The 27,560-nt window shown below is 36.0% G+C and overlaps 3 protein-coding genes and 1 non-coding gene across 4 annotated transcripts; 3 read left to right on the top strand and 1 right to left on the bottom strand.

Moving 5' to 3' along the window:
* The first annotated feature begins 6,564 nt into the window (after positions 1-6,564).
* Positions 6,565-7,026, top strand: LOC147924595 (uncharacterized). Its single transcript, XM_087496848.1, has one exon. It carries the CDS (start codon positions 6,565-6,567, stop codon positions 7,024-7,026), a length of 462 nt encoding a protein of 153 aa, XP_087352974.1.
* A 42-nt stretch (positions 7,027-7,068) lies between these two features.
* On the top strand, positions 7,069-7,590 carry LOC147924594 (uncharacterized). The gene has a single exon (XM_087496846.1). It carries the CDS (start codon positions 7,069-7,071, stop codon positions 7,588-7,590), a length of 522 nt encoding a protein of 173 aa, XP_087352972.1.
* A 15,801-nt stretch (positions 7,591-23,391) lies between these two features.
* On the top strand, positions 23,392-23,498 carry LOC147924593 (small nucleolar RNA R71). Its single transcript, XR_015587933.1, has one exon. It is a non-coding gene; the product is annotated as a small nucleolar RNA R71 (small nucleolar RNA).
* A 3,208-nt stretch (positions 23,499-26,706) lies between these two features.
* Positions 26,707-27,215, bottom strand: LOC104758037 (uncharacterized). Its single transcript, XM_010480842.3, has one exon. It carries the CDS (start codon positions 27,124-27,126, stop codon positions 26,977-26,979), a length of 150 nt encoding a protein of 49 aa, XP_010479144.1. The 5' UTR covers positions 27,127-27,215; the 3' UTR covers positions 26,707-26,976.
* Between the last annotated feature and the right edge of the window lie 345 nt (positions 27,216-27,560).

The raw sequence follows: 27,560 nt of genomic DNA, 5'->3' as shown, positions 1-27,560 counted from the left end.
CTCTCTTTGATTACTAATGTTCTTGGGAGTTGGGACTATATATGCATGCTGTTCATGATTTTGAGATTACAAGTATTTAGGAACTCGTTTTCGTGTCGAGGGAACTGTGGAGAGTGAGCTGTTGCTAACGCCTTCTCCTCTTCTGGATTGTGTATAGGCTCTACCATTCTCTGATGCTTTGAAGCTTCTTTTCTACATGAAAGACCGGAGTCTAATTCCCGAAAAGGTATTAATATACTCTTGTTGTGTTCTAGATTCTAGAGGAAAAGTGTTGTTGAGTTGTATATGTTTTTAATTTACGAATCTTCCACCTTGGTTTTCCTCTAACCTTTGTTTGTTAGGCTCTTACAGACTTTGTATTGCAAGTTGCCCATATGTCAACGCAAGATGAATAATTGATCACTGGCGTAACATTCATCATTTTAGAGAGTACTGGAATAAGATAGCCTGTGACTTATTTATGACTAGGATAAACTCGGGCATTTGCCTGTCATTGATGCAAAATCATGGAATACAATCGTATATTTCAATAGCAAAGTGTGATCTCGTTGATAACTATCATCGGATCAATATCACTTTGCGTTTTATTATAACTATCATAAAATCTTCAATAGAAACATATGTTGTGAGTCGTGCCTTTTATTAGTCGAGCATACAATTTGTACTTTGTAGTCGTGCCTTTATTAACAAAAAGTTCTTTTTTTTGTGCTGTGAAATATTCTAAAATTACCCTAAGTTAATAACAAAATTTCATAGAATCACATTCTTTTTTTTGTTTTGTAAATATAAAAACTTTAAAAAATAATCAAATCTCCTAAAAACTCTAGTCAAATCTTTCAAAATTTCAAAATATTAAAATCCTACCAAATCCTACCAAATACAAGTTCAATATCCCCTCTATAAGTTTTTTCATGTATCAACCATCCATAAGTGTACCTAATTTATATAAGATTCTATTTCTTGCGAGTACACATTTAATCTTGTACTGAAGTATGTTTTTTTTTTTGAACAAAACAGAACTTTCATTAAGCTTAAATCCTCAATAGAGGGATGTTCTTACAACTTAAGATCAAAAGATTACAGGAAAAGTAAAAATAGAGACTACATGAGTCTTCCAACAAAATGCACAACTTTGGGGAGTTTGCAAAGGGTGAAAGGTCTTTTGGAGTCTTGCAGGATTCAAGCTTGATGGCAAACTTCAGGGAATCCCTAACCATTAGCTGGTTAATATTCGCTCTTACGGTAAACGCAGGGGAGCTTTTAAAGGTGTGCTCCACAGAGGAGACTGAGAGGTGAGATGGTTGTCGAGTGGTACTAGTGATTGAGGAAGGTGCGACTGGGAGAGGCGGTAGCAGGGGCATGGGATCAAAAGGTTCAAGTGTGGTATACAGGCAAGCTGTCGGATCGGATTCATAATTGTATACAAATAAAGCAAACGTCCGGACAGGGTTAAGAGATTGACCTCGACATATTAGTCTAAGAGGCAGCTTTGGAGACATCGATGTTCTGCTACCGAGATGAACTCGTCTTGACCAAGCAGAGATAACTGATGTAACCATAGAGATGCCAACTAGTTCTTGTTTTGGATCAGTTGTCGGGTGGGGTGGATAAGGGCAGCTGGTGAAAGCAAGGTAACCCCACCATCTTAACGGTGGGATCATAATGCCAAGTTTCACCAAGCAAATTCCCTCGAAGAGATAATCCCTGGGAGATCCATATATAGTGGTTTCTAAATAACTCTCATACCAATCGACCAAAGATGATGGCTTAAGGATCACAAGTAGACTTCGTGTTGATACCATTGAGCACATCAAACGTTGAAAGGAGAGGGAGAGAGTGGAGTTAATACCAGACCTGGACTCACACTGAACTCGACACAAGAGGGGTTCAAGTAAATTGCAAGAAACTAATGTTCTGCTAACAAGGGAGCCTCGCCTTGACCAAGCAGTTAACATTGGGTCTAACCAATTTGGCCTTGAAGTAATGCGCTTAAAAACGGGTCGGAGAAGGTTCTAGTGACGGGATGATGCATAGTCTAAAGAGAAAAGACTATCTACCAGGGTTCCATGATAAGATTGGGGAGCAAACCTGGGCCAAAGGGGTAGTGAGGTTGGAACAGAGCAAGCCGGGGTTATGGTGTTCATTGTCAAGATCTTTAAAGGCTCCAGTGTCAATGGAGGGAGGATATAGATCCGGAGATAGGTGAGATGTTAGAGTTGACTGTGGACAAGACCCGATCGAGAGAGAGGCACCAAGGGAACCAGGGCAAGCGGGGGGTTGAGGAACGAAACCAGTCAGCTTGAATCTCAGGTGAGCAGCCGCACTGAAAGAGGAGGATGGGCGCGAAGGGACGATGAGAACTGATTGAGACTGGTGCGAACTCGGAGGTGAGATCTGGATTCTCCCGAGACCTCCGGTTAGAGCCAAAAACAAAGACGAGAAGAGTACAGAGATGTAATAGAGGAGCAGGGGACTTAAGAGATCCCGACGCCAGCGAGCCGGAGCTCTACCAGCGTCGGAGTAAGGTGAGTTTAGAGGCGCCTCGATTGTTGTGCCTGAGAGAGAGATTTAGGGCGAACTCGTGATCTCAGCAGATGCTATTTAAAATGTAAAAATGTACTGAAGTATGTTATGTATTAAAATGTGATAGTTGGTTAATATAAAACTCGATTTCCTAATTTTTATACCAAAAAGATAGACAAACAGCTAAAGTGTACGTTGATTGCTCTCATCTATACTATAAATTGGGGAGTACAAAAGCAGAACAAAAAACTTTATTGTCCCTACGCAAGAATAAAGGAAGAAGAGAAAAACAAAATTTAAGGGAAACAAGGTAATTAAAAGTGTAAAAAGACGCGGACCTTCTCTGTTTGGATACAATCTCATTCGGATCTCAACTATCCTATGTGTGTATCCAAACACTGTCGTCCTCTTCCCAAACCTATAAGTCAAAAATCAGTTAGGATCATATGCGTAATAATCGTATAATCATCAGCGAGTAATAAATACCTACCATATAAATTTATGTTGATAAAACATCAGTGAACCGTAATTTGAATGCATTATATTCAATACCTACCATATAATTTTATTTCGTAATTTAAACTGCTACAAATCAGCGAATATAAACAAAACTGTTATAGAAAACTTACCAATCGTAATAAACGGTACTATATTGGATAATTACTATTTCTGTTGCTCATTTAATCTGATAAAAATCAGAGAAAAGCAATATGGAAGGTAATCCTATCAAATCGTCAAAAAAAAAGAAACCGAATGATGGTTCAATTTTTTATTAAATAGAATAAGAAATTAAGATACTCGAATTTATGAGAGAATATTTCTAAAACAGAAACTAAATATCTGGTACTTGAAAGATTGTGTATCGATTTATACTTATCTAACCTAAATTATCAATGCTTACGCTGACTTTTGTATATAAATATAGCATCCGAATTCTACCATTTATATAACCTAAAGCTCTACTCTCTTTCATTCAAAAACATCGATCGCAAAAAAAAAAAATGTAGTAAATAGATTGATGGATTCACATACCTTAACGACATTAACCCCTTGAAAACAAGTTAGCAAATCCAAGCTATCCAGACCAAAATCCTCCTCCAATCATGGAAGCAAACCATAAGCATTTTGGATAAACTGTACGTCTCTACAAGTATAGTGTAGTATAGATGAGCTACGAATATTTGTTTTTCATGTGTTTTATGTCAATAAGTTTTCTAATTTGTACTCCTAACAATTTTGCAGTTGAAAATCAAAATACAAAGCCAAGACAGAGCAATTGATAAGTTTGTGAATCAGAATTCTCAACTCCAAAATCTTCAAACAATGGTAAGTATTTATTTATATCTTCGTATACGATATTCTAATTTTGTTTTAAATAAATAATGTTAAGAAAGATCTAATTATTTTCAAAGTTTTTATGATTGTATAGGACATGTCAATGTAAGAAACAATCTGTCCTTTTTATGTTATTAAATTTTTATCTAACTCTAATTATATGTATAACCATTTCTTCATACTTTTCTAGCTAATCAAAGTGGAATTGACTTATGACTATGGAATTAGTAAAAAGAAAATGGACTCTTAGTTTCAGAAAAGTGTGATTACACAGACTCCTATTCTATTCAGATGCATATAAGCTTAATTCAAGCTATAGTGTTATACAATTATTTGTTGTGCTTATATTCTAACTGAATAGTTGGCAAATCCTGCTATCATTATCCGTTTTCCCTTATATGAAATTATGTACCAAGAGTTGTTGCCTTTCTCTACATAATTAATCTGCAAAATATTAAAGTTAATCGAATATTGAACAACTATAATTGATAGCTAGATAATGTAAGTGGGAATTTCAAGACTATGAACGTGAATAATCATCATCACCAAAGATTAGAGAGTATTAAAGGGGCAAAAAATGCAGAATAGTCTAACTAAGCAACACTACAAGAACTTTCAATTTTGCCTAATGCAATGATGAGTCTTTTTAAAAAACAGTCCAATTCTGATAATGATAAAGTAAGCAAAGTAGGATGAGATAATCAATTAATCAAAGATTCGACTAAGCAATCAAACTCTTACAATTCAATTCAATGTGAGAGCAACGACGAAGATGAGAGGTGAAAGAAGCTTACCCTCTCTAAATCGAAAACTCTCTCTTAAGATTTTACTGAAATCAATGACGAGGTTGAAAGTTGAAAGAAGCATAAACTGAGTTACTGAAATCACTTAGCCTCCACCAAATATCGGAAAAATTGAACTCTCCCTCGACAACCCTAGAACGACAAGGCGTTATACTAATATATGGAAAAGCAAAATATTTTACATTTTTAATTAAAAATTGAAATAATATAAAGCACTAGAATTTGTAACTTATTATGAAATAGAATTGTGATTAATCTATCACAAGACACATGTTAGGACACTTGTTTTTGTAATATTACACCAACTTCCACTTGTCATTACCACAACTAATAAGTAGTGACTCATGTGTTTTGTAATGCACTATAAATAGGAGTTGTATAATAAGGGGCTGTTATTGAATAATGGATTTTAAAAGAATTTGATGTATTTTGGAATCCAGTGTTATTCAATTAGGTATTTAAAAAAGTACATTAAAATCTGCTGTTATTGGATTATGGATTTATTTGATGGATTTTAGAATTCTTTAAAAACATTGTTATTCAATGTCCATTGGATTTGGTGTTATTTTAGATTTCAACGTATTTCACTTCAAAAAGATGAACAAACACAATCCCACATATTTTTCAAGTATTTCAATCTCTTTATCTTTCTCTCTTTTTTCAAAATTGATTCAAGAGATTAATCTAAGAATTAAGAAATAAAATATAGTTATGGCCAAAAGACCACTTTGATCTTTCATTTTAGGGTTTGACACAGTTTGCAGATCCTCAAATCTGATTCTGCCTATCAAATTAACTGTTTACACAATTTCACTGGTTTTTCTTATATCTCTGGTTTCATTTTGATTGAAGATGTTTGTTCCTCTTGTTTTTGTTTCATTTAATTGAAGAACATGGGAGAAATCACATAGAAAGAAAACCCTAAAAGATTGATTTTCAATCTCAGATCCAAAAAATCAAAACTCTTAACAGCTGAATCAAACAACAAGAGTCTCCAGCAGAGATCCACCACCATAAATCAAGAAGAAACCCCAATCAGATCTCCAACTCAGATCGACAAAACCAGAAAATATTGCCGGACATATTTTTGTTTTATTTGATATAATTATGAGTAATTTATTTTATTTTTATCTAACTTCAAAAATAATAAAATCTAATGACTTTCAAATCCATTAGTAATGTCATTCAAATCCACTAATAATGACAACAATATCACGTTAAATGAATTAGAAAAGTTTTGAATTCTAAAATCCACTAATAATTGAAATCTATTAAAATCCTTGTTCAATAACACCCCCTAAGAATGACATACATAAGTTCTTCTTTGATCAAAAACACTCTCATAGTCTCTCTCTCTCTCGGCTGCTCTCTCCCTCTCTCTCTCTTTGTTATTTCTTGTTTACCTTACAAAGTATTACAAACATAAGTTAAGTGTATTTTGATTATAATTCACAACACATTATCAGCACGAACGACTCTCGATCCGTTACAAGTTTGAGCATAAGAGATTTGTGATACATCATCAATTTGAGGTAAGATTTAAGTTTTGTTAAAATTGTTTGAATTTAATTATTTTACATGCATGTTACTATATGTATAATCTATAGAGTAAAAATCTATACATACTTCTTGATCTAATGGTAGGCTCTGCCTCCTTGATCATTTAGATCTACATTCTTGATCATTATGGTAGGCTCTGCCTCCTTGATCATATGTTCAGATCTATATATTTGAATTATATGGAAGGCTATGCCTCCTAAATTGATTGTTTCAATTTATGAATATATTATATAGCTTATGATTTTGTTTTATAGTCTATATTTATTGCTAAAAACAAGATTTTACAGAATTATTTCATAAAATTTTATATTTAACAAATTGTCTTATTATTTATATAGTAGTCATGTCAAACTTGGCAAAGCTTGAATTCGCCGCCCTTGATGTCTCTGGAAAAAATTATATGACATGGGCACTGGATGTAAAATTTTATCTAAAAGGGAATGGGCTTCTCAAAACTATTGATCCGTCAGAAACGGGATTAGAAGAGGAAAAAGCAAGAACCATGATGTTCTTGCGTCATCATCTCCACGATGGTTTAAAAAATGAATACATCACGAGAGAAAATCCTGCAGATCTTTGGATCGCGCTCAAGGATAGGTTTGATCACCAAAAGTATGTGATGTTACCAAAAGCCAAACATGAATGGCTAAACCTGAGGTTTCAGGATTACAAAAGTGTAAGTGAGTACAATTCCGCTTTGTTCGGAATCACTTCAAGGATGGCTCTCTGCGGAGAAGAAGTTTCCGATTATGATATGATCGAGAAAACATTCCAAAATTTCCATCCTTCAAATGTACTCCTATAGCAACAATATCGAGAAAGAGGGTATACTCGATATTCTGAATTAATGCAAGTTTTGCATGTTGCTGAACAAAATAATGAGCTCGTGATGATAAATCATCAAACCCGTCCAACTGGATTAGCTCCACTTTCAGAAGTGAATGTTGCTACATCCAGCTATAATAATTGGCAAGGACGAGAACGTGGACGCGGACGCGGTCGAGGCCATGGTCATGGTCGTGGAGGAGGTCGTGGACGAGGAAGAGGAAGAGGTTTCTCTCCTAATGACTTTAACGCAAGAAAAACCAACAAGCATCTTCAAATTAATAATGTTGGTCGTGTTATAAAGAAACAAGATGAAAGTACTTGTTACAGATGCGGCATGAAAGGACATTGGTATCAGACCTATCGTATTCCAAAACATTTGACCGATATGTACCAAGCATCCCAAAAGGCAAAAGAAAGGGATGTTGAGACCAACCTCATCTATGATAAAGCTGGACCATCTTTCCATGGCCTAAACGATGAACCCCATCTTGATATAGCAGATTTTCTCGTTGATAATGAAAACGGAAAATCATGCGAATAAGGCCTATATGCCATGATATGCTTTGTCATAGTTGGATATGTACTTTATGTTTATAAAATGTCTTTTTGGATAATAGTTTTATTGTAATATATGATAAGCTTTTTTGTAAGACTTTATGTTATTTTATTAATGTTTATTTTATAAATATTTTATCTCAGAAAATGTCAAATTTTGAGATTGAGGATGGAGATATGTGTCTAGCAGACAGTGCTACAACGCACTCAATACTTAAAGAGAAAAAATATTTCTCCTCTCTCAAAATAAAAGACTCCGCTAGAAGCGTGAGCACTATATGTGGTAATGCAAAGATTATTATAGGCTCTAGAAAAGCTAGTTTTTCAATGCGAAGGGGAACAAAATTTGAAATTGATGCATTATATTGCCCCAAGTCTCATAGAAACTTGATTAGTTTCAGAGATATCCGAAGAAATGGATATCATATAGAGACTCTGAATAAGAATGGCACTGAATATCTTTGCATAACATCTGAGGAGAAACATATATTAGAAGAATTACCAATGTTATCCTCTGGATTGTATTGCACAAAAATAAATAATTTTGTATCTTATGTTACAGTAAACTCTAAGTTTACTAGTACATTTAAGATATGGCATGAAAGACTTGGACATGCTGGTTCAGTCATGATGCGAAAAATTGTGCAAAATTCCAATGGTCATCCATTGAAGAACGAAAAGATTTTTAGATCTGATGAGTTTTCATGTGATGCATGTTCTCAAGGAAAACTCATAATTCGGCCATCGCCAGCCAAAATTGGGAATGAATCACCATTGTTCTTAGAGAGAATACATGGTGATATATGTGGACCTATCCACCCTTCATGCGGGCCGTTTCGTTATTTTATGGTAATGATTGACGCATCTAGTAGATGGTCAAATGTGTGTCTATTGACAACAAGAAACACGGCCTTCGCAAAATTCATTGCCCAAATAATCAGGTTGAAAGTTCAATTCCCTGATTATGCCATAAAGAAAGTCAGGCTTGATAACGCCGGTGAATTCACTTCACAAGCTTTCAATGACTACTGTATGTTAATAGGAATCGATGTGGAACATCCGGTTCCTCATGTTCTTACACAAAATGGCATGGCTGAATCTTTGATTAAACGGCTACAACTCATTGCTAGACCGTTAATATTGAGAACAAAACTCCCAATTTCTATATGGGGTCATGCTATATTGCATGCTGCAGCATTGGTCCAAATACGACCAAGCGCATATAATAAATATTCCCCTTTACAATTAGCATCTGGCCAAGAGCCAAACATATCCTATCTCCGTACTTTTGGATGTGCGGTTTATGTTCCTATAGCCCCACCGCAAAGAACAAAAATGGGGCCACAAAGGAGATTGGGCATATATGTCGGTTATGCATCACCGAGTATAATTCGATATCTTGAACCGCAAACTGGTGATATGTTTACGGCACGTTTTGCCGATTGCCATTTTAATGAAGATGAATTGCCAGCGTTAGGGGGAGGAATTAAACAAGTACCAAAAGATATTACATGGTATACACCATCTTTGTTATATCTTGATCCTCCTACTAATCAACGTGAACTGGAAGTTCATAAAATTGTACATTTACAAAGTTTGGCAAATCAATTGCCAGATGCGTTCATCGATACAAAAAGGGTGACAAAGTCATATATCCCCGCTGCAAATGCACCATCAAGAGTTGAAATTCCTTGAGAGGAACTCGATGGAAACAAAGCTAATGAACCTAAGGTTCAATTGAAAAGGGGGAGGCCAATGGGCTCTAAAGATAAAAATCCCCGAAAGAAAAAGAAAATGGGAGATGAAAAGGTTCAGGAAGAACCAAATAAAGAGAAAAGTCCTCAGGATGAGACAGAAAAATATGAGGTTTCTATTAACTATGCCAAAAATGGGATGTTATGGTGTAGAGATGAAATCGATGATGATGATGGAATATTCTCTTTTTCTGTATCTAAAGTGATCGATCATGAAAAAGATGATCCAGATCCAAGGTCCGTATCAGAATGCCAACAAAGGCCTGATTGGGAGAAATGGAAAAAGGCTATACAACTTGAGTTGCTCTCCCTCAATAAAAGAAATGTCTTTGGACCTCTTGTCACTGCATCTAAAGATCTAAAACCTGTTGGTTGCAAGTGGGTATTTGTACGAAAAAGAAATGAGAAAGATGAAATCACAAGATATAAAGCCCGACTTGTTGCACAAGGTTTTTCTCAAAGACCTGGAGTTGATTATGAAGAAACATATTCTCCCGGCATGGATGCAATTACATTCAGGTACTTAATGAGTCTAACGGCTCCTAAGAATTTAGAAATGTACCTTATGGATGTAGTGACAGCATATTTATATGGATCATTGGATAATGATATATACATGAAAATCCCAGAAGGATTTAAGATTCCTGACGCATTAGACTCTAAGTCTAATAAAATTTGTGCGATCAAATTACAGCGATCACTTTACGGATTAAAACAATCCGGGCGCATGTGGTATAATCGCTTAAGCGAATATCTATTGAAGAAAGGGTATGTAAATAATGAAATATGCCCATGCGTCTTCATAAAAAAATCTCCATCGGGATTTGTGATCATTGCTGTATATGTTGATGATCTGAATATAATTGGAACTCAAAAGGAGATTGATGATGCGAGAACTCATATGAAGGAAGAGTTTGAAATGAAAGATCTTGGAAAGACTAAATTCTGTCTCGGGTTTCAAATAGAGCATTTCCAAGATGGAATATTTGTTCATCAATCAAATTATACGAAAAAGATTTTAAAGTGCTTTAATATGGACAAAGCGACTCCTTTGAGTACTCCAATGGTCAATAGATCTCTGAATGTCGATAGTGATCCATTCAGACCTTGTGAAAATAACGAGAAAATACTTGGTCCCGAAGTACCTTATATGAGTGCTATCGGTGGACTCATGTATCTTGCAAATTGCACTAGACCGGATATTGCATTTGCTACGAATCTACTTGCAAGATACAACTCATCCCCTACTCGCAGGCATTGGAATGGGATAAAACATATTCTCCGTTATCTTCAAGGTACGATTGATTTGGGATTCTTCTATCCTAGAAACTTTTTGGTTGGTCTAGTTGGTTTTGCAGATGCATGATATTTATCAGATCCACATAAGTCCCGATCGCAAACTGGATATGTTTTCACAATTGGAGGAACTGCAATCTCATGGCGCTCACAGAAACAGACTTTGGTCACCACTTCCTCAAATCATGCAGAAATAATTGCTCTTCATGAAGCATCGAGGGAATGTGTATGGCTCAGATCAATGACTAACCACATATAAGAATCAAGTGGAATAATCACCAAGAAAGAGCCAACAACATTATTCGAAGACAATGCTGCTTGTGTCGCCCAAATCAAAGAAGGTTACATCAAGAGCGATAGAATAAAGCATATACCTCCAAGATTTTTCTCCTACACTCAAGAACTCGAGCAAAAGAAGGAAGTTGATATCCAACATATCCGCTCAAGTGACAATGCAGCAGACCTATTCACAAAGGCGCTTCTGACTACCACATTCAGAAAGCATATTCACAGTATTGGAATGCGTCATCTACGAGATTTATGAAGAAGGATCATACATATCTTTTCGAGGGGGAGATTACATTACTATACTCTTTTTCCCTTGTCATGGTTTTTATCCCAATGGGTTTTTCCGTGACAAGGTTTTTAATGAGGTAGTACGTAACTCGTCAATGGTAATGGATAATCAAGGGGGAGTATTATGAAATAGAATTGTGATTAATCCATCACAAGACACATGTTAGGACACTTGTTTTTGTAATATTACACCAACTTCCACTTGTCATTACCACAACTAATAGGTAGTGACTCATGTGTTTTGTAATGCACTATAAATAGGAGTTGTATAATAAGAATGACATACATAAGTTCTTCTTTGATCAAAAACACTCTCAAAATCTCTCTCTCTCTCGGCTGCTCTCTCCCTCTCTCTCTCTTTATTATTTTTTGTTTACCTTACAAAGTATTACAAACATAAGTTAAGTGTATTTTGATTATAATTCACAACATAACTAAATATATTCCACTAATCAAAATTGTAACTGTATAAACTAAAATATACATTTAGAACATATTATAAATAATTATTATATCTAACCATATTATTTTATTTTGAACTAATTTATCTATTTATTTTTCTCGAAAACATTATTTTATTTTTGAATTATATTGACGATTACAATCTTATATGTAACATATTTTTTAAAAAGGCATTAAGGTGTGTTTTACAATATTAAAAATTTTAAAACAAAGAAATATAATGCAATATAGATGAACCAGACATAAAATAATAAGAATAAAAAAGCCAACTAATTTTGCAATATTGTTTTATTATATGATATAGAAATATACTATGAACTATATTTGTGTTTGTCCTAAACGGTATTTTGGTAATTTTGTATTCTTTCCATCCCGTTTCCAATCAGAAATAATTTTTTTTATCTAATATTGGAAATGTCATATATCGAGAATCTTCACTATTAGAAATGCATTCTCTATACAACTAGAATTCAGGTACAAGACGAAACATGAATTACATCCACTCCGAAATATTTGTATCATTTTTATATTTTTTTACATACACTCTTATGTCTTTTTTACAGAACAAAGTTATAATATAAATGCTATATCAAGTCATTATTTTTGGGTACTTGGTAGCTCAAATTTGTAATCCGAACCAACCCAAAGCCAATAGTACCCGAACTAAACCGAATCCATATATCAAAAAATATTCAATAAGTTCTATTTTTCTAAACCCGTTTAACCAAACCTGATCGGATAATACCCCAACCTGAACGGGTTACCCGAATGTCCAACCCTACTAAAAATAGGGTTGCAAAAATAATCTGTATATACATTAGATATTGCAAATCTGATTACAAATGATTTTTTTTGAAATTAACCCCATACGTACGTGCGGGTCTAAACCTAGTTACACATCAATTTTATTGAATGTCAAGTATATATATGTAGACCTAAATAAAATGTTAAATATGTTAATTATGGCAATCAAATTTATGTTAATATAGTAGGATGTATTTTATTGCATCCTACTATATTAATTGAGAAGTACAAATATGAAACTAACCTTAAAATGTGTAAAAAATTACATTCAATTGCCATTAGAAAAAATTAATTAAGTTTAATTAACTAATTTAAATAAATATAATTAAATTAAAAATAAAAAACACTCACAAATCAAATATTAAAAAATCTAAAAAAATCTTAAAAAAAATATTTTCTATCTCTAATAAATTATGGACGAAAATACTAATTATTTTTTTAAAAAATATATAAACCAATCAGAATTTTAAAAACTAAGATTTTATATCCAAGTATACAATACAATTATTTTTAATGACTAAATTCGAAGATTTTGTTAAGATTTCAAATTATGATTCTCCTATCATTTTTATTTTATTTTATTTACAAATTGTTTAGAACTTTCATATAATACTTATAATTAATAAAATGCATATTTTTTTCTGCATATGTTGTGATTTAAATTTTGTAAAATAAATTTTTTTCTGCATATGTTGTGATTTAAATTGTTTAGAACTTTCAAATAATACTTATAATTACTCAATGTATGAAAATGTGTGTTTTAATTTTCATATTGGCAGGTTGGTAAAACTAAATTTATATTGATGATAAATTAATAATTTTTATTTACTCACAATTATAATATTCAAATTACTATTTTATATTTCACAAAATATTATGCAAATACAACAAATAAACAATATAAAACTGTAATAGTACGTCAAAAATAAAATACTATAATATTCTAAAATAATTAGTATTCAAATAGACTAATAGATTTATATAACAATTAAAAATAAATATTATCTCAAACAAAATAATTTTTTAAAAAATAAAACAATAATTTTTATTATTACATTATAATTTTTTTTAAAAATGTTGATCCGTGCTTAAAGCACGGGATATATCCTAGTATAATTATTATTATCAATTACATGATGTATAAACTTTGATAAAATATGTAAGATGATACTTACGTAATTACGTTATATGTTAAATGGCATTGGTATGTTAGTATATATGTATCAAATGTCTTAGGTAAATTTTGTGCGACTTTCAGTTATAAATCATACTATAAAAAAAAACAAAATTCTTAAGTAAGTTTACATAGAATTTCAAGATTCCTTAATTTTATTTTTGAGAATACATGAGTTTCTCAATATTGATTTTTGAAACTCATGTATAAATTAAGAAACTTTGCCTTTTCGTAACACAATGAATAAGAATAACACATGGAATAACTTCCCAAATCACATATGCATGTTTTATCTTACAAGAAGGAGAGATCGACCTCATTTTAATATTGTCTTATTGTAGGAAATGAATGTTCATGAGAGGCAGAATTCTTCTATATAACAATTTTTTTGTGTTCGTACTCTCGTAACACCGGCACCAATGGCAAAGATATTGTGAACTGTATATTCGTATATAGGTCTTACGTATATTTATTTCAGTGAAAAAAAGAAATTGAAAAGAGATTGAGAGGATTCATTTGGTCAATATGATTAATATAATTAAGTACACAAAATCATTAAAAGAAGAAGAGAAATACAAAATTATGAATGGTGTATATAAAACTGATCCAAACCAATTATCGAACGCAGTAACGCAGATGATGCACTCATGCTGCTGGAGCATAATCATAGATAACGTCGTCATCCTGGTCACTGTTTTCGATATATCCAGCGGTTTCTTCCCCAACGCAGGATTCACTAACATAGTCATATTTGCAGAAAGCGAATTCGGATAAAGAACACATGTTTACGAATAGAAATAAATTCTGTTTGAAAAAAAAAAGAAGAAATAAATGCTAAACAAAAGAAAATCGTAGACAAAAGGGGGTTCATTTGATAGGAGAATGGTAGATCGTTGGGATCAATCTACATGTAAACAGAAAAGAAAAAAGAAAAAAAGTTAACAAAATGTGAACTCAATCCATCTTCAGTTCAACCTTCAGGTCAACTTCAAAAAGAGTGTGATGTGCTTACTACACATTGGACGAAATCATAATGTGGCCAAGTACTTTGTAAAGCAGCATCACATTCAATAATAACAAAAGGAAAAAATTCGAGACCGTTGAAGGGAATAATGCTCTTTGGTAAACTGGGTACAACGTGTTAATATTATAGTGATTCCTGTAAAGATTTGATATCAGAATAATCAAATATATAGTGATTATGAAAGATGAAAGTGAGACTTGTAGTTGTATACATGTCAAAGAATGTATCTATAAAATAGAATAACCAGAGATATAGCAAAAAATAAATAAAGAAAATCGAATATAAACTTTTATCAACATAAGTATAAGAAACAAAAACAATCAGACATTCAAAATAATACACAGTATAACCTTTATAATTTATTAATACTAGGCTATGATATTATATATATATATATATATACTTATCAATATATTAATTAACATGGAAAATATAAATTGAGACCAAATACATATATAATAATTTATTGAGGTATTAACTTGACGAGAGTTATTGCGATTAACTGATAAAGTTACAAAAAAATGTCTATACAGTTCAGTTGAAACTATCGGAAGAAATTATTATATGAGTCAATATATGCTCTAAAATTGAAAATATTTGTTCCCGCTTAATAAGTTAATTATTTGATTATTAACCATATTTTATACTTTTTAAGATCTTAATATCTGCCACTACTTGGAACCATGGTACACATTTCCGTGTACTAGGTAAAGTTCGACGTCAATCTGGTGACGCATATATATATATACATATATATATAGTCGTAGGTAAACTTAAAACGGAGAATGAGTCAACTTATTAATATATATATATATAAAGTTATATTAATGTATTAGGCTATTAGCTTGTGGTGTCAACCAATTAACCTTTTCTCTATTGGTGTGGTGGACTAAACCTGAAATCATCTTCTTTTTCTTTGTGTGCATGTATATATGCCTACTTAGTTTAGTTCGAAGTAAAATCACTCTTGTCTGGCCCGATGCCATCATTCAGCGTACGACGGCTCACTTCCAAAATTTTGATGTATACTGCTAGAAGTTCATTTTCAAATCCTATGTTTATAAGGAGAGAATGTATATGGTAAGCATCATCACCCTATGTAGAATACTTCTAATTTTTTTTTTGGCCACCACATCGAGATAACAACAGTAGAGATAACGCTTGCATATAAGATGAAGATGGAAATCTCAAGGGGTATGTTGTTAATAGCATTTTCTGTGTTGTCTTTACAAGAACACCATCATGTACTATATTAGCTAACAACTTCCTAATCATCAAAAAAAAAAAGAAGCTAAACCCCATGATTCATTGAAAAGTATTTATATATGTTAGATAAGAAAACATATTAACACTTTTAAAAGAACTTTTCAGCATTTGATTATGATCACAATGATAATTTGTTCTGGCTTATCCAAATATGGATTTGCACCAATAGTATGAATTATAATCAGTCACATGCGGTGCGGGCTCTGATTCTGACACCATATAATTTGCCCCCCATAGTACGCTTGATAAGGAAATGTTTCTTAAACATAATGAAAAAGCCTATATATGTATATTATCTACAACTGTTAAGTCTCTGTGGACTAACATAGATTATTATGATGTATTCTACTAGAGTCCTACATGGGAAAAAACAAAATATTTTTTGGGCAATATATACGTATGTTGTGGCAAATTTTTTTCCTTTTTTTTGGTTTGTCAAACAGTTGCTTTCATTCATTCAATGTAGCCACAGATACAAGAACAAACAGCAAAGGTTTCAAGGTTTAAAGCAATACAGACAAAGGCATTCTCCAATGCCAAAAGAGTAAAAAGATAGTACATCAACTGTAAATCCAAGAGAGCTGTGAACAAAGGGCGTGAAAGCTCCTTAGCACATGTGAGATCATGGTAAGTCGATAGACCACTCTCGAAAAGTTCGATGGACGGTTGGTTGGTCTGGGTCAAAGGACGCTGAGACGTTGAGATTACAATCGCTGCTTTGGAGTCCACCGGGGAGAGTATCCATGGTAGCAATGCAGCGAAGATCTGGGAGACTATGGTTTTGAAGTCGGAACAATGTTGCTTTACCATCCAAAGCATAAGGGTTGGATCATATCGATAATTCACACTAAAAATTAGTTGGTCTAGGATTCGAGTGATAGCAATGGTGCGGAAAGGATGCTTGGAATCATCAGGTGACCAGCTTAAGTGATACTCGTCAATGAACATAAAGAATTCAAAGCCAAGCTTATCACTAATGCTAGAACAGATCAAGAAGCATAGACTAAGGAACCGTATTGATTTATACTCAAACCGCAAGCCCCAAAAAACATCTAAAGCCAGGTTCTGTATAGGATGTATGAGTAGCCAAAACATAGCTGGTGTTACCTTTCGCCGGTGGAGTCTTCGACCATTGGTTATCGGGAAATAGGACAGATCATGGCAATGGCGATTCATAGGCGGTGAGGAATTGGGCTTTGAGTTGCTATTGATGCATATTTGCTAAGATTGGATGGCCTCAGGGCTTTTTTTTACTTAATGGGCCTAAGCTGAAAACTAGGTCCACTAGGGAAAACCCTAGTTTCAGAAGGAGGAGCCGCACAGATTGTCGAGAAAGGTCGCCGTCCGAGAACTGCAGAGAGATCTGCGGTGCAGGAGACTTCTCTGGTGAGTGAGAGAGCGGCGGCATCATGCGGTAACCGTGGTAAAAACGCCATTGGTAGTTATGTCCACTGGGGAGAATCCTAACTTTGTAACCGATTGCCAAGTTGAAACAAAGATGTGGCGGCTTCCCAAGAGTAATGGAGGGGTTTGTGCTACAAAGCGCATCTCCGGTGATTGAAAGATCGACGGGAACAGCCGGTGACCTCGGTTTGGATCGGCGATGGAATCTAGGTCCACTGGGGAAAATCCTAGTTCCGCTTGAAAGAGTCACGGTGCGGAAGGAGTAAGATTGGTGCCCGAACTTTGTAAAGAGATTCTCTCTGATGAGTGGCAGATCGGCAGACACATACGGTTTTTGTTGGTGTGATTCGAGATAGGTTTTATTAGGGTTTGGGAAGGGTTAAAAAAGAGAGCAAATTAGGGAAAAAACTTAGAAAAGGCTACACTAAAGGTTGTAGAGAAGAGCTGAGAAAGAGATTGAACGATTTGATCCCGACGCCGGCGGGCAAAAGCCTCACCGGCGCCGGGAAGCTTGGTTGCGGAAGGTGTCTTGATAACTGTGTCTGAGAGAAAATAGAGAGAGTTTAGCAATTAAAGACTAGGAAAGAAAGAAAGAAGGTGGCAACTTTTTTTTCCTTAGAACTAGCTTTTGGTACGAGTTATGCCCAACGTGTTTATATATTCATGAAACAAATTTAATCTAAGCCAAAGATTAGAGAACTTGGTGAACCAAAGAAGATTATTATCTAACATATTGATCAACAGGTCAATTAAAACCTAATATGTACTCCACCACGATCTTGTGGTATCGTTGTAACACTTCAGGATCGAATCCACATGGACCAAGCAATGCACTATGAAATTGTATAGATCAAATATAGCTAAGGCAATGAAAAAGATTGTGTTTTAAGTAACCGATTAAAAACAGGAAAGTAAATAAGTTGCTTTAAATCAAAAAGGAAATATTGGGTGCAGGGAATCTATGGGGATATAATTTCGGACTAAGGTGGTTAGATGGGATGCATTAGACACCGTTCTAGAACTCAAATCACAGTTGTAAAGCTAACCTACTTTTGCAGCGTTAACTATCTATGCAATGAATTCACTAAACCCTAAACCGTCGTTTGGACCAAGCAAACCAAGTAAGCAATAAAGGTTCAAGTTTGATCTGTTCACAAGGTGCCTCAACTTCAACTTTCGTTGGCTAAGGTCCACCTTGCTCACCTAAGTTCTTTTCCAGCAATTCAACAACACTTTTGATGCCTAGATGAATTTAACCTAAGATCATAAACTAAGTAGCTAATCTAGTCTAAGCAATAAGAACAACAATAGATGAAGAACTCAATAGATAATTCCCAAATCTAACAACCTAAGTTAGAGAATCATAAACCCCCTTTGAAACCCGAAACCCAACAGTTAAACTACTCAGACATGGAAATCAAAGAACAGCAAATCAAAGATGAAGAAAACATAATTGAATTGCAAAAGAATAGAAAATAGGATTTAGAAATCTTCTCCAAAGTGTCAAGAAGGATTAGAGGATCTTCTCCCTTTGCTCTCAATACAAAATAGTCTCAGAAAAATAAAGCTTATGTCTCTGGAGGCCGAGCCTCTAACTTAAATATCAAAATAAAACCCTAAAAGTCGGTTTAAAACGAAAGAGGAAAACTTGAGTCGGGTACGGGGACTGGTCGATCTCGAGCGAGGATCAGTCGATCCGAAATGTTTTTCTGCTCTCACTCCATCTGCATACTAGCTCGATCAGTCTTCAACCAATTGGCTCCAGATGCATGTTTTCATCCCCAAAACGCTCAGATTCTCACCAAAGTCACCTAGGACCTGTAAAGACTCACGAAAGACTAAAAGGACTTTAAAAGCACACTTGGACCTAGGAAAAGACTCAAAACAAACCTAAAAACTATAGTTAAAATCCTATAAAATGCAGACACATCAATTCCCCCGGACTTGAATCTTTGCTTGTCCTCAAGCAAGAACAGACAAAAACTTAAGAACAAAGAAAAGGTTTGAAAGTGGAAACTCACATATTCTTTGGAACCGCTGCTTTGCACTCTTCATCAAATCAAATTAAGAACTACTTTCTGTACTCTGCCCATGATTAGGATCAACACTCCCTACTCTGAACTCAACAACCTTAAAGAACCTTCAGCATCCCCATTGTCGTCTCTCTAAATCAGATTAATGAAAATGTGCGGTCTCACCAAGGGAATATCGATCACCGAACTTATTGACTCCTTCAACCTTTTATTGCCCAAAACTTCCTACATATGCTTCCTTTCCTCTCTCTTTTCTCACTTCCAAAGAATTGATTTCTCCCTAATTTTCTAGGGTATCATTGTATTTTTTTTATCAATCATTTGCTCTTTCTTGCGGACAGATTTCCATGAGCTCCGAATGATGCACGGGTTTACGCACAACCCTCGGTTCACTTCTTTATTACTTATATCCTTTTTCTCCCTTTGTTTTTGTTTTGTTTTGTTTTTTTTTTACTGAGTATTGAAGGGAAGAGAGAGGGGTAACATACTTTGCGAGGAGATGCATGTCTTGTAAGCCTTAAGGGAGGAGTCTTGTTCGATGTATACCAAGTCCCAAGGCAAGAAGTTAAATCCGGTTAAGTCCTTACAAAGCTAGAGACAACATCGAATCAGCTTAGTGTTCTCTTTGGTGAGGGTCTTTTGGGGCGTGTTGAGACTGCTCATGTTCATTCCAAGCTTCATTCAAAAATCAAAAGTACTAAAGCAATCATAAGAGTGTTAGTTCAAAGCAAAAGATTCCTAGAAATGATCATAGTTTCCCAATTTTTTTCGTTTTTTTTAGACTTGACAAAATGACTCAAATAAAAGAAAAACCAAAAAGAAAACAACCAAAGAAAACGACATTAGTAACTTAGAGACATCCCTCCCCCGGACTTACTTCACACCGTCCCGGTGTGAAAGCAAAGCCAAGAAAAAGGAACCTCCGACAAAGAAAATAAGAAAATTGAAAAAGAAAAAGAAAGGAAAAGAATGAAAAACCGGTGATCTCACATCTGGTGTTGGAGTGGTGTTGGCAAGGGTGGGGACCGATCAGTCTCATAATGGGATCGACTGATCTGTCACATTATTGAACTTGGAGATACCCGCAGAAACCAACGGGATCGATCGATCTTTAAGGAGGACTGATCGATCCTAAGCTCATGGAACAAAAAATTTCGCATCTTCTGCGTTTGGAACCTGTTCCTGAAAACACTTAACACCGGACGTGATTTCACCATAATAAATCCTAAAAACAAAACCAAAATCCTAAGACAAATAAAAAGAAAATGGTAAGCCAGCACAAACCCCATGGGTTGCCTCCCATAAGCGCTTGTTTAAGGTCTATAGCTTGACCGTGTTTTCAGGTCTCAAGTGATGGGAGGATGAGAACTCATATCAGAACAAGCTCTCCAATTCGTCAGCTTAAGCTTCGAAATCTTTTTCAACATACCATCCACTGCTTCTTGGCCTTTTTCTTTAAACTCCAGAGTAAGGATGGCTTTAACTTTAGAGAAAGGCCGAGATATTCCTTTGCACTTCACCTTGTACTCAAAGGTGTCTCTAACATATTTCTGGAGTACCAAGGTTATGTGAAGAGCTGGTATTACTGTCTCTATCTTCGGCTTGTCTCTCTTCTTAACCTTCTTAGACCTCTTCTCAGAAGAATGAGTGTCTCCATCCATGACTTCATTGACCTCATTCTTATCAGCATTCTCTCCCATTATCATGACATCCACCTCCTTCTCATGTTCTACAACTAGACAAGAGCCATGTCGTATAGCTTCATTTGTAGTGATTGCGTTGTAGAAGACTTTATTATCAATGTTAGAGAAAGTGATCCTCTTATTAGGCAAGTCAACAACTGCTCCTACTGTTGCTAGGAAAGGTCCCCCAAGAATCAAAGGCATAACAGAACCCCCGCTCATTTCCACAACATGAAAATCTGTAGCAACCAAGCAACTCCCAACTTGAACATCTAAATTATTAATGAAGCCTTGTGGAGTCGTGGTGACAGCATTTGCAAACTTTAGAGAGACCTTAGAAGCCTTTATATCATCAATCCCCAACCTCTCTGCAATAGCCTTAGACGTCACGTTCACACTAGATCCAGTGTCACAAAGGGAATCCTCAAAGTTCACTCCTAGGATGAAGCATGGAACAACAAATCTTCCTGGGTCTTCTAACTTGGGTAGTCTTTTCAAAGATGGAGCATGAATACTCTTCTCTTGAGCCAAAAATGCCTTAACCTCCACCAAATCCTTTTCTTCAACCACAACATCATTGTAAACCTTCTTAAACAAAGAGATGTGCTTTACTGCCTCTGTAAAGGAAATGTCAGCGATGAACTCACTTATAGCTTCTTTGTACCGACCATACTTCTCTTCATCCAGAGGTTTCTTCAAATGTCTTCTTGGAAAAGGAATATGTGGCCTATAGGGCTTTGGTTCCACAAGAAGTGATTCCTTGGACTCTGCATCAGGAACAACTGAGCTGGGTTTTCCCATAGCTGCAACAGGGACCGACTGGTCTAGACGTGGAGCGCTCGATCTGAGACTTTTTGAAACTGGTTTTGTGTCATTGACGGATCGGTCGATCTATAAGGGGGATCGGTCGATCCAACTTCTCTAGGGATCAAACTCGAATTAATAGAATGGATGGGACCGGCTGGTCTAGTCTCAGGATTGATCAATCCCGTCCCTGCGGAAGCCAAACATGCGTTGATCACAGCACAACTCAGCCCATCTTCGATCCCACCATGGAGTGTTATAGCATTGCATGTGTGACAACCCGTCCCGCGGACCCCACTAGCCCACCGCTAGCTGCCCCAACGGACCGTCCCGTGGACCCCACTAGCCCACCGCTAGCCACCCCAACGGACCCCAAGCTGGCCCTGCAGGGCATCGATCCTAACCCCTCACTGGGCAAATGGAACTATTCATCCAAATCCACAGTAGGTTATTGGTGCGCCAGGCGTTCCTCGAACCCTGGTCCCCACCCTTTAACAACCTTCCCACAGGACAAGTTGCCACCAATTGATCTGCAAGTCAATTGGTGGCAACTTGTCCTGTGGGAAGGTTGTTAAAGGGTGGGGACCAGGGTTCGAGGAACGCCTGGCGCACCAATAACCTACTGTGGATTTGGATGAATAGTTTCATTTGCCCAGTGAGGGGTTAGGATCGATGCCCTGCAGGGCCAGCTTCAGGCCTATGGGGGCAAGCTAGCGGTGGGCTAGTGGGGTCAACGGGACAGGTTGTTACAGCATGACTCTTTGTTCTTAGAGCTAGAAGAAATAGCAGAGACTCTCTTATCAATGGAATCAACACATGAACTCAACCTCTCAAATTTCCCATTCAAATCATTGTACATGCTATCAATCTTGACATTAATCTTTGCATAACTTTTCTTATGGCCCTCCAACAGTGCTTGCATCATCAATTCGAGTTTGTTATCTTGTGGAGTTGTATATGGGGCGTGGTATCCTTGGACATTTGAGCTATTAAATCCAGCACCTTTGTTCTGAATTCCTTGTGGGAAGTTACCTTGTTGATTATGTGGAGGATACAGCTGATCTTGAGGATTCTCAACGTTGGTGCTTCTGTAGGAGAGATGAGGATGATTTCTATAATTTTGATTAAACCCATGATTCTGATAGCTCCCTTGTCCTCCTACACAGTTCAGCTCCTTTGTCCCCTCAAACCCTGAATTTACACCAACTTGCTGATACGCACCTGTCTGCCCGTCGCACATGTTGACAGCTTGTTGATCTCTCTTCAAAAGAAGGTCTACCTTCGCAGTGAGACTCTTAATAACATCTGTATTCACGGAGCTAACAACACGCACAGAACGATCATACTCATGGCTATGATTGCTATTACTCGCTGCAAGGTTTTCGATCAAGAGGTTTGCTTCAGCAGCAGTGTTAGTAGAAAAATCTCCTCTGCTGGCAGTATCGAGTGCCATCTGGTACTTCTGGTCAATTCCTCCATAGAAGATGTTCATAAGATTCTCTTGTGAAAAGCCATGATGAGGACAGTCCCTCATATACTCCTTAAATCTCTCCCACGCTTCACAAAAAGACTCTGTACCACCTTGTGAGAAGGTAGTGATCTTGCTCCTTAACATAGCTGATCATGACTTAGTGTAGAAGTGGTTTAAAAACGCTTCTCTACACTGCTCCCAAGTGGTAAGTGATCCTCGGTCCAAGAGATTTAGCCATCTCAATGCTTTATCTCCTAAAGAGAATTGGAACAAAGTCAGCATGAGGTAATCATACGGAACTCCATTAGACCTAGTCGTACTAGCCAATCTCTCAAAAGCTTCAATATGGTCCAGAGGGCTCTCTGATGCTAATCCATTAAACACACGATTCTGGACCAAATTGATCAGGCTATGCTTGATCTCATAATCTTGTCTCGCAGGAGCAGGAGGTTGAATCGCAGACCGATTCGCAAATAGCCTATTGTGAGCTTCTTCATCCCTCAAAGTAGTTCGTCTTGCTGGTGGATTCAGCTCAGCTGCATTATGCTCTTGTGGTGCAGGAGGAGGAGGCGGAATAATGACCTCTTGAGGGTTAGGCTGATGACCATCTGGATTCTGTCCATCCTCCATCTTGTCAGCTTTAGCTTTTGCTTTTCTGTTTTCTCGTTCAAGCAGGGCTAACTCTTCGTTTCTCAGATTATGCAAATCAGTAGGCTTGTGGCTTCTTCTTTGCATGCACCTGAAACACAAGAGAAAGAACACAAAAACAAATTAGTAATAATAATAAAATAAATCTTAGACTAAATTTAAATCTAGAATCTCAAAGGCAACGTTTTGGTCCCCGGCAACGGTGCCAAATTGATCAACAGGTCAATTAAAACCCAATGTGTACTCCACCACGATCTAGTGGTATCGTTGTAACACTTCAGGATCGAATCCACAGGGACCAATCAATGCACTATGAAATTGTATAGATCAAATATAGCTAAGGCAATAAAAAAGATTGTGTTTTAAGTAACCGATTAAAAATAGGAAAGTAAATAAGTTGCTTTAAATCAAAAAAGAAATATTGGGTGCAGGGAATCTATGGGGATATAATTTCAGACTAAGGTGGTTAGATGGGATGCATTAGAAACCGTTCTAGAATTCAAATCACAGTTGTAAAGCTAACCTACTTTCGCAGCATTAACTATCTATGCAATGAATTCACTAAACCCTAAACCATCGTTTGGACCTAGCAAACCAAGCAAGCAATAAAGGTTCAAGTTTGATCTGTTCACAAGGTGCCTCAACTTCAACTTTCGTTGGCTAGGTCCACCTTGCTCACCTAAATTCTTTTCCAGCAATTCAACAATACTTTTGATGCCTAGATGAATTTAACCTAAGATCATAAACTAGGTAGCTAATCTAGTCTAAGCAATAATTTCGGACTATGGGGATATAATTTCGGACTAAGGTGGTTAGATGGGATGCATTAGAAACCGTTCTAGAACTCAAATCACAGTTGTAAAGCTAACCTACTTTCGCAGCATTAACTATCTATGCAATGAATTCACTAAACCCTAAACCATCGTTTGGACCTAGCAAACCAAGCAAGCAATAATGGTTCAAGTTTGATCTGTTCACAAGGTGCCTCAACTTCAACTTTCGTTGGCTAGGTCCACCTTGCTCACCTAAATTCTTTTCCAGCAATTCAACAATACTTTTGATGCCTAGATGAATTTAACCTAAGATCATAAACTAAGTAGCTAATCTAGTCTAAGCAATAAGAACAACAATAGATGAAAAACTCAATAGATCATTCCCAAATCTAACAACCTAAGTTAGAGAATCATAAACCCCTTTAAACCCAACAGTTAAACTACTCAAACATGGAAATCAAAGAACAGCAAATCAAAGATGAAGAAAACATAATTGAATTGCAAAAGAATAGAAAATAGGGTTTAGAAATCTTCTCCAAAGTGTCAAGAAGGATTAGAGATCTTCTCCCTTTGCTCTCAATACAAAATAGTCTCAGAAAAATAAAGCTTATGTCTCTGGAGGCCGAGCCTCTAACTTAAATATCAAAATAAAACCCTAAAAGTCGGTTTAAAACGAAAAAGGAAAACTTGAGTCGGGTACGGGGACTGGTCGATCTCGAGCGAGGATCAGTCGATCCGAAACGTTTTTCTGCTCTCACTCCATCTGCCTACTAGCTCGATCAGTCTTCAACCAATTGGCTCCAGATGCATGTTTTCATCCCCAAAACGCTCAGATTCTCACCAAAGTCACCTAGGACCTATAAAGACTCACAAAAGACTAAAAGGGCTCTAAAAGCACACTTGGACCTAGGAAAAAACTCAAAACAAACCTAAAAACTATAATTAAAATCCTATAAAATGCAGAAACATCACATATAATTAGAAAATTGGTTAAATAAATACATGTAGCAAGCTTCCTTTCCATATACTTTCCAAATGTAATATACTTCACAAGTTTTGCAATCATCAGATTGAGGATCATCTTGAGTTAGCACGACGGAGCCAATCCGATGCGGAGGATCGCTCACTGTGGCGTTCTAAAGATGACAGTTTTGCAAATAAGTTCTCATCAAAACAAACATGGCACAGATAAGAGAGATCAACCCAATGCAAGATGTGCCTGGTACAAAGGAGTTTGGTTTCCATGACCGTCTAGCAACAGGAGATAAACTCAGGCAATGGGATGTGAGAGCACGGATTTGCTGCGAATTTTGTGGTGAGAATGTGGAGACAAGGGATCATCTATTTTTCTCTTGTCCATACTCCTCTCAAGTCTGATCACTACTACAAGAGGCCTTCTTCACAACCGGTATACTGCGAGTTGGAGTTTAATTTCTCCGATGCTACTTGATGCTTCTCAACCAAAGCTGCATACTTTCACTCTTCGGTATGTGTTACAAACCTCAATATATTATTTGTGGCGAAAACGCAATGGTAGGCGTCACGGAGAATTACCTACTCCACCAACCCAACTTGTGCGCATCATTGATAAAAACGTTAGAAACCGGTGCAGCTCTCTTAAACTCTCGGGAAATTCGGCTTATGCGGAGGGTCTCTGTTATTGGTTCTCTACCTGTAGCCCTTAGATCTTTAAAATGTTTTTAGTTTTTTTTCAGCTCTTTTTCAACTCTTAAGACGCATTCATTGTACAAATGTTATTTTTATGATACAAAAAAAAAAAATTCACAAGTTCAAATCTTGAAAAATAAACCTGTTCGATTACACTTTAGATTCGGCTTTCTTCGGTTAAAAAATTGAATGTAGCATAAATGAATAAAGTGAATACTAAACCACAACACAAAATCGATGAGAAAACACCAACACAAGTAAAATTCAGGGAACTAAAAATATCGTTTAGTATAATGAAACGTTAAACTAATTTCCAAACTTAACAGACAAAAAGGTGAATATGGTTAAGGAAGAGATGATTTTGCTACTACCGTCATGGGTATGTTACACTTACATCTACAAGAAAACTCACCACACTATCTAGTACATAACATACATGGCCTAGCTATATATCTAAAACACCTTATAATCTCTTTCTATCTCCTTTCCCCTCCTAAATTACATTTATATACTAACAGCGGAGTAGCGGACAATCACGCAACAGGAGCATAATCGTAGCCACTGTCATCGTCATCACCACCATTCTCAACATATGCTACTCGAAAACTATCCACCACATCTTCAACACATACCGTGGAAGCACGGTCAAAGCTCTTGATGACCAAGTTTGCAACGAAAGACATCTTTGGTTTTTTTCTTTTATTTTTTTTATAATGAAGAAGCCTATAGAGAGATCGATGGAGCTAAAAGAAGAGTGATGAGTTTTTAATGTTGATGTGAGTTTTTTGAATATATTAAGAGAGACTAATGAGGCTTTTATAGGTGGAAGTTAAAGGGTATAGCAAGTGGCGAACGCACTCTGTGGTCAGGACTGCCTTTGTGGAGTTTGCGAAATGCTGATGTTATTGTGTGTTTGGCACAATATTTATGACATTTTTTTCTCACACGTAGGATTTTCTCATGACACATCAGACGTTAATGCAACTCATCGGTCCATTTTTATTATTTTCTAGTAACACATGTAAAGCATTTAGCTTTTTCACTAATATTCTTCCCCAAGCACAAAACAAAAAGAAGAACAAAGTTTTGGAGCTTTAAAGTAAGATTTTAGAGGTAA

Source organism: Camelina sativa, chromosome 17, assembly GCF_030686135.1.
Source record: "Camelina sativa cultivar CO46 ecotype springtype chromosome 17, ASM3068613v1".
Taxonomy (NCBI): Eukaryota; Viridiplantae; Streptophyta; class Magnoliopsida; order Brassicales; family Brassicaceae; genus Camelina; species Camelina sativa.
The sequence above is the reverse complement of the archived record's forward strand: the minus strand, read 5'-3'. Positions and strand labels throughout refer to the sequence as shown.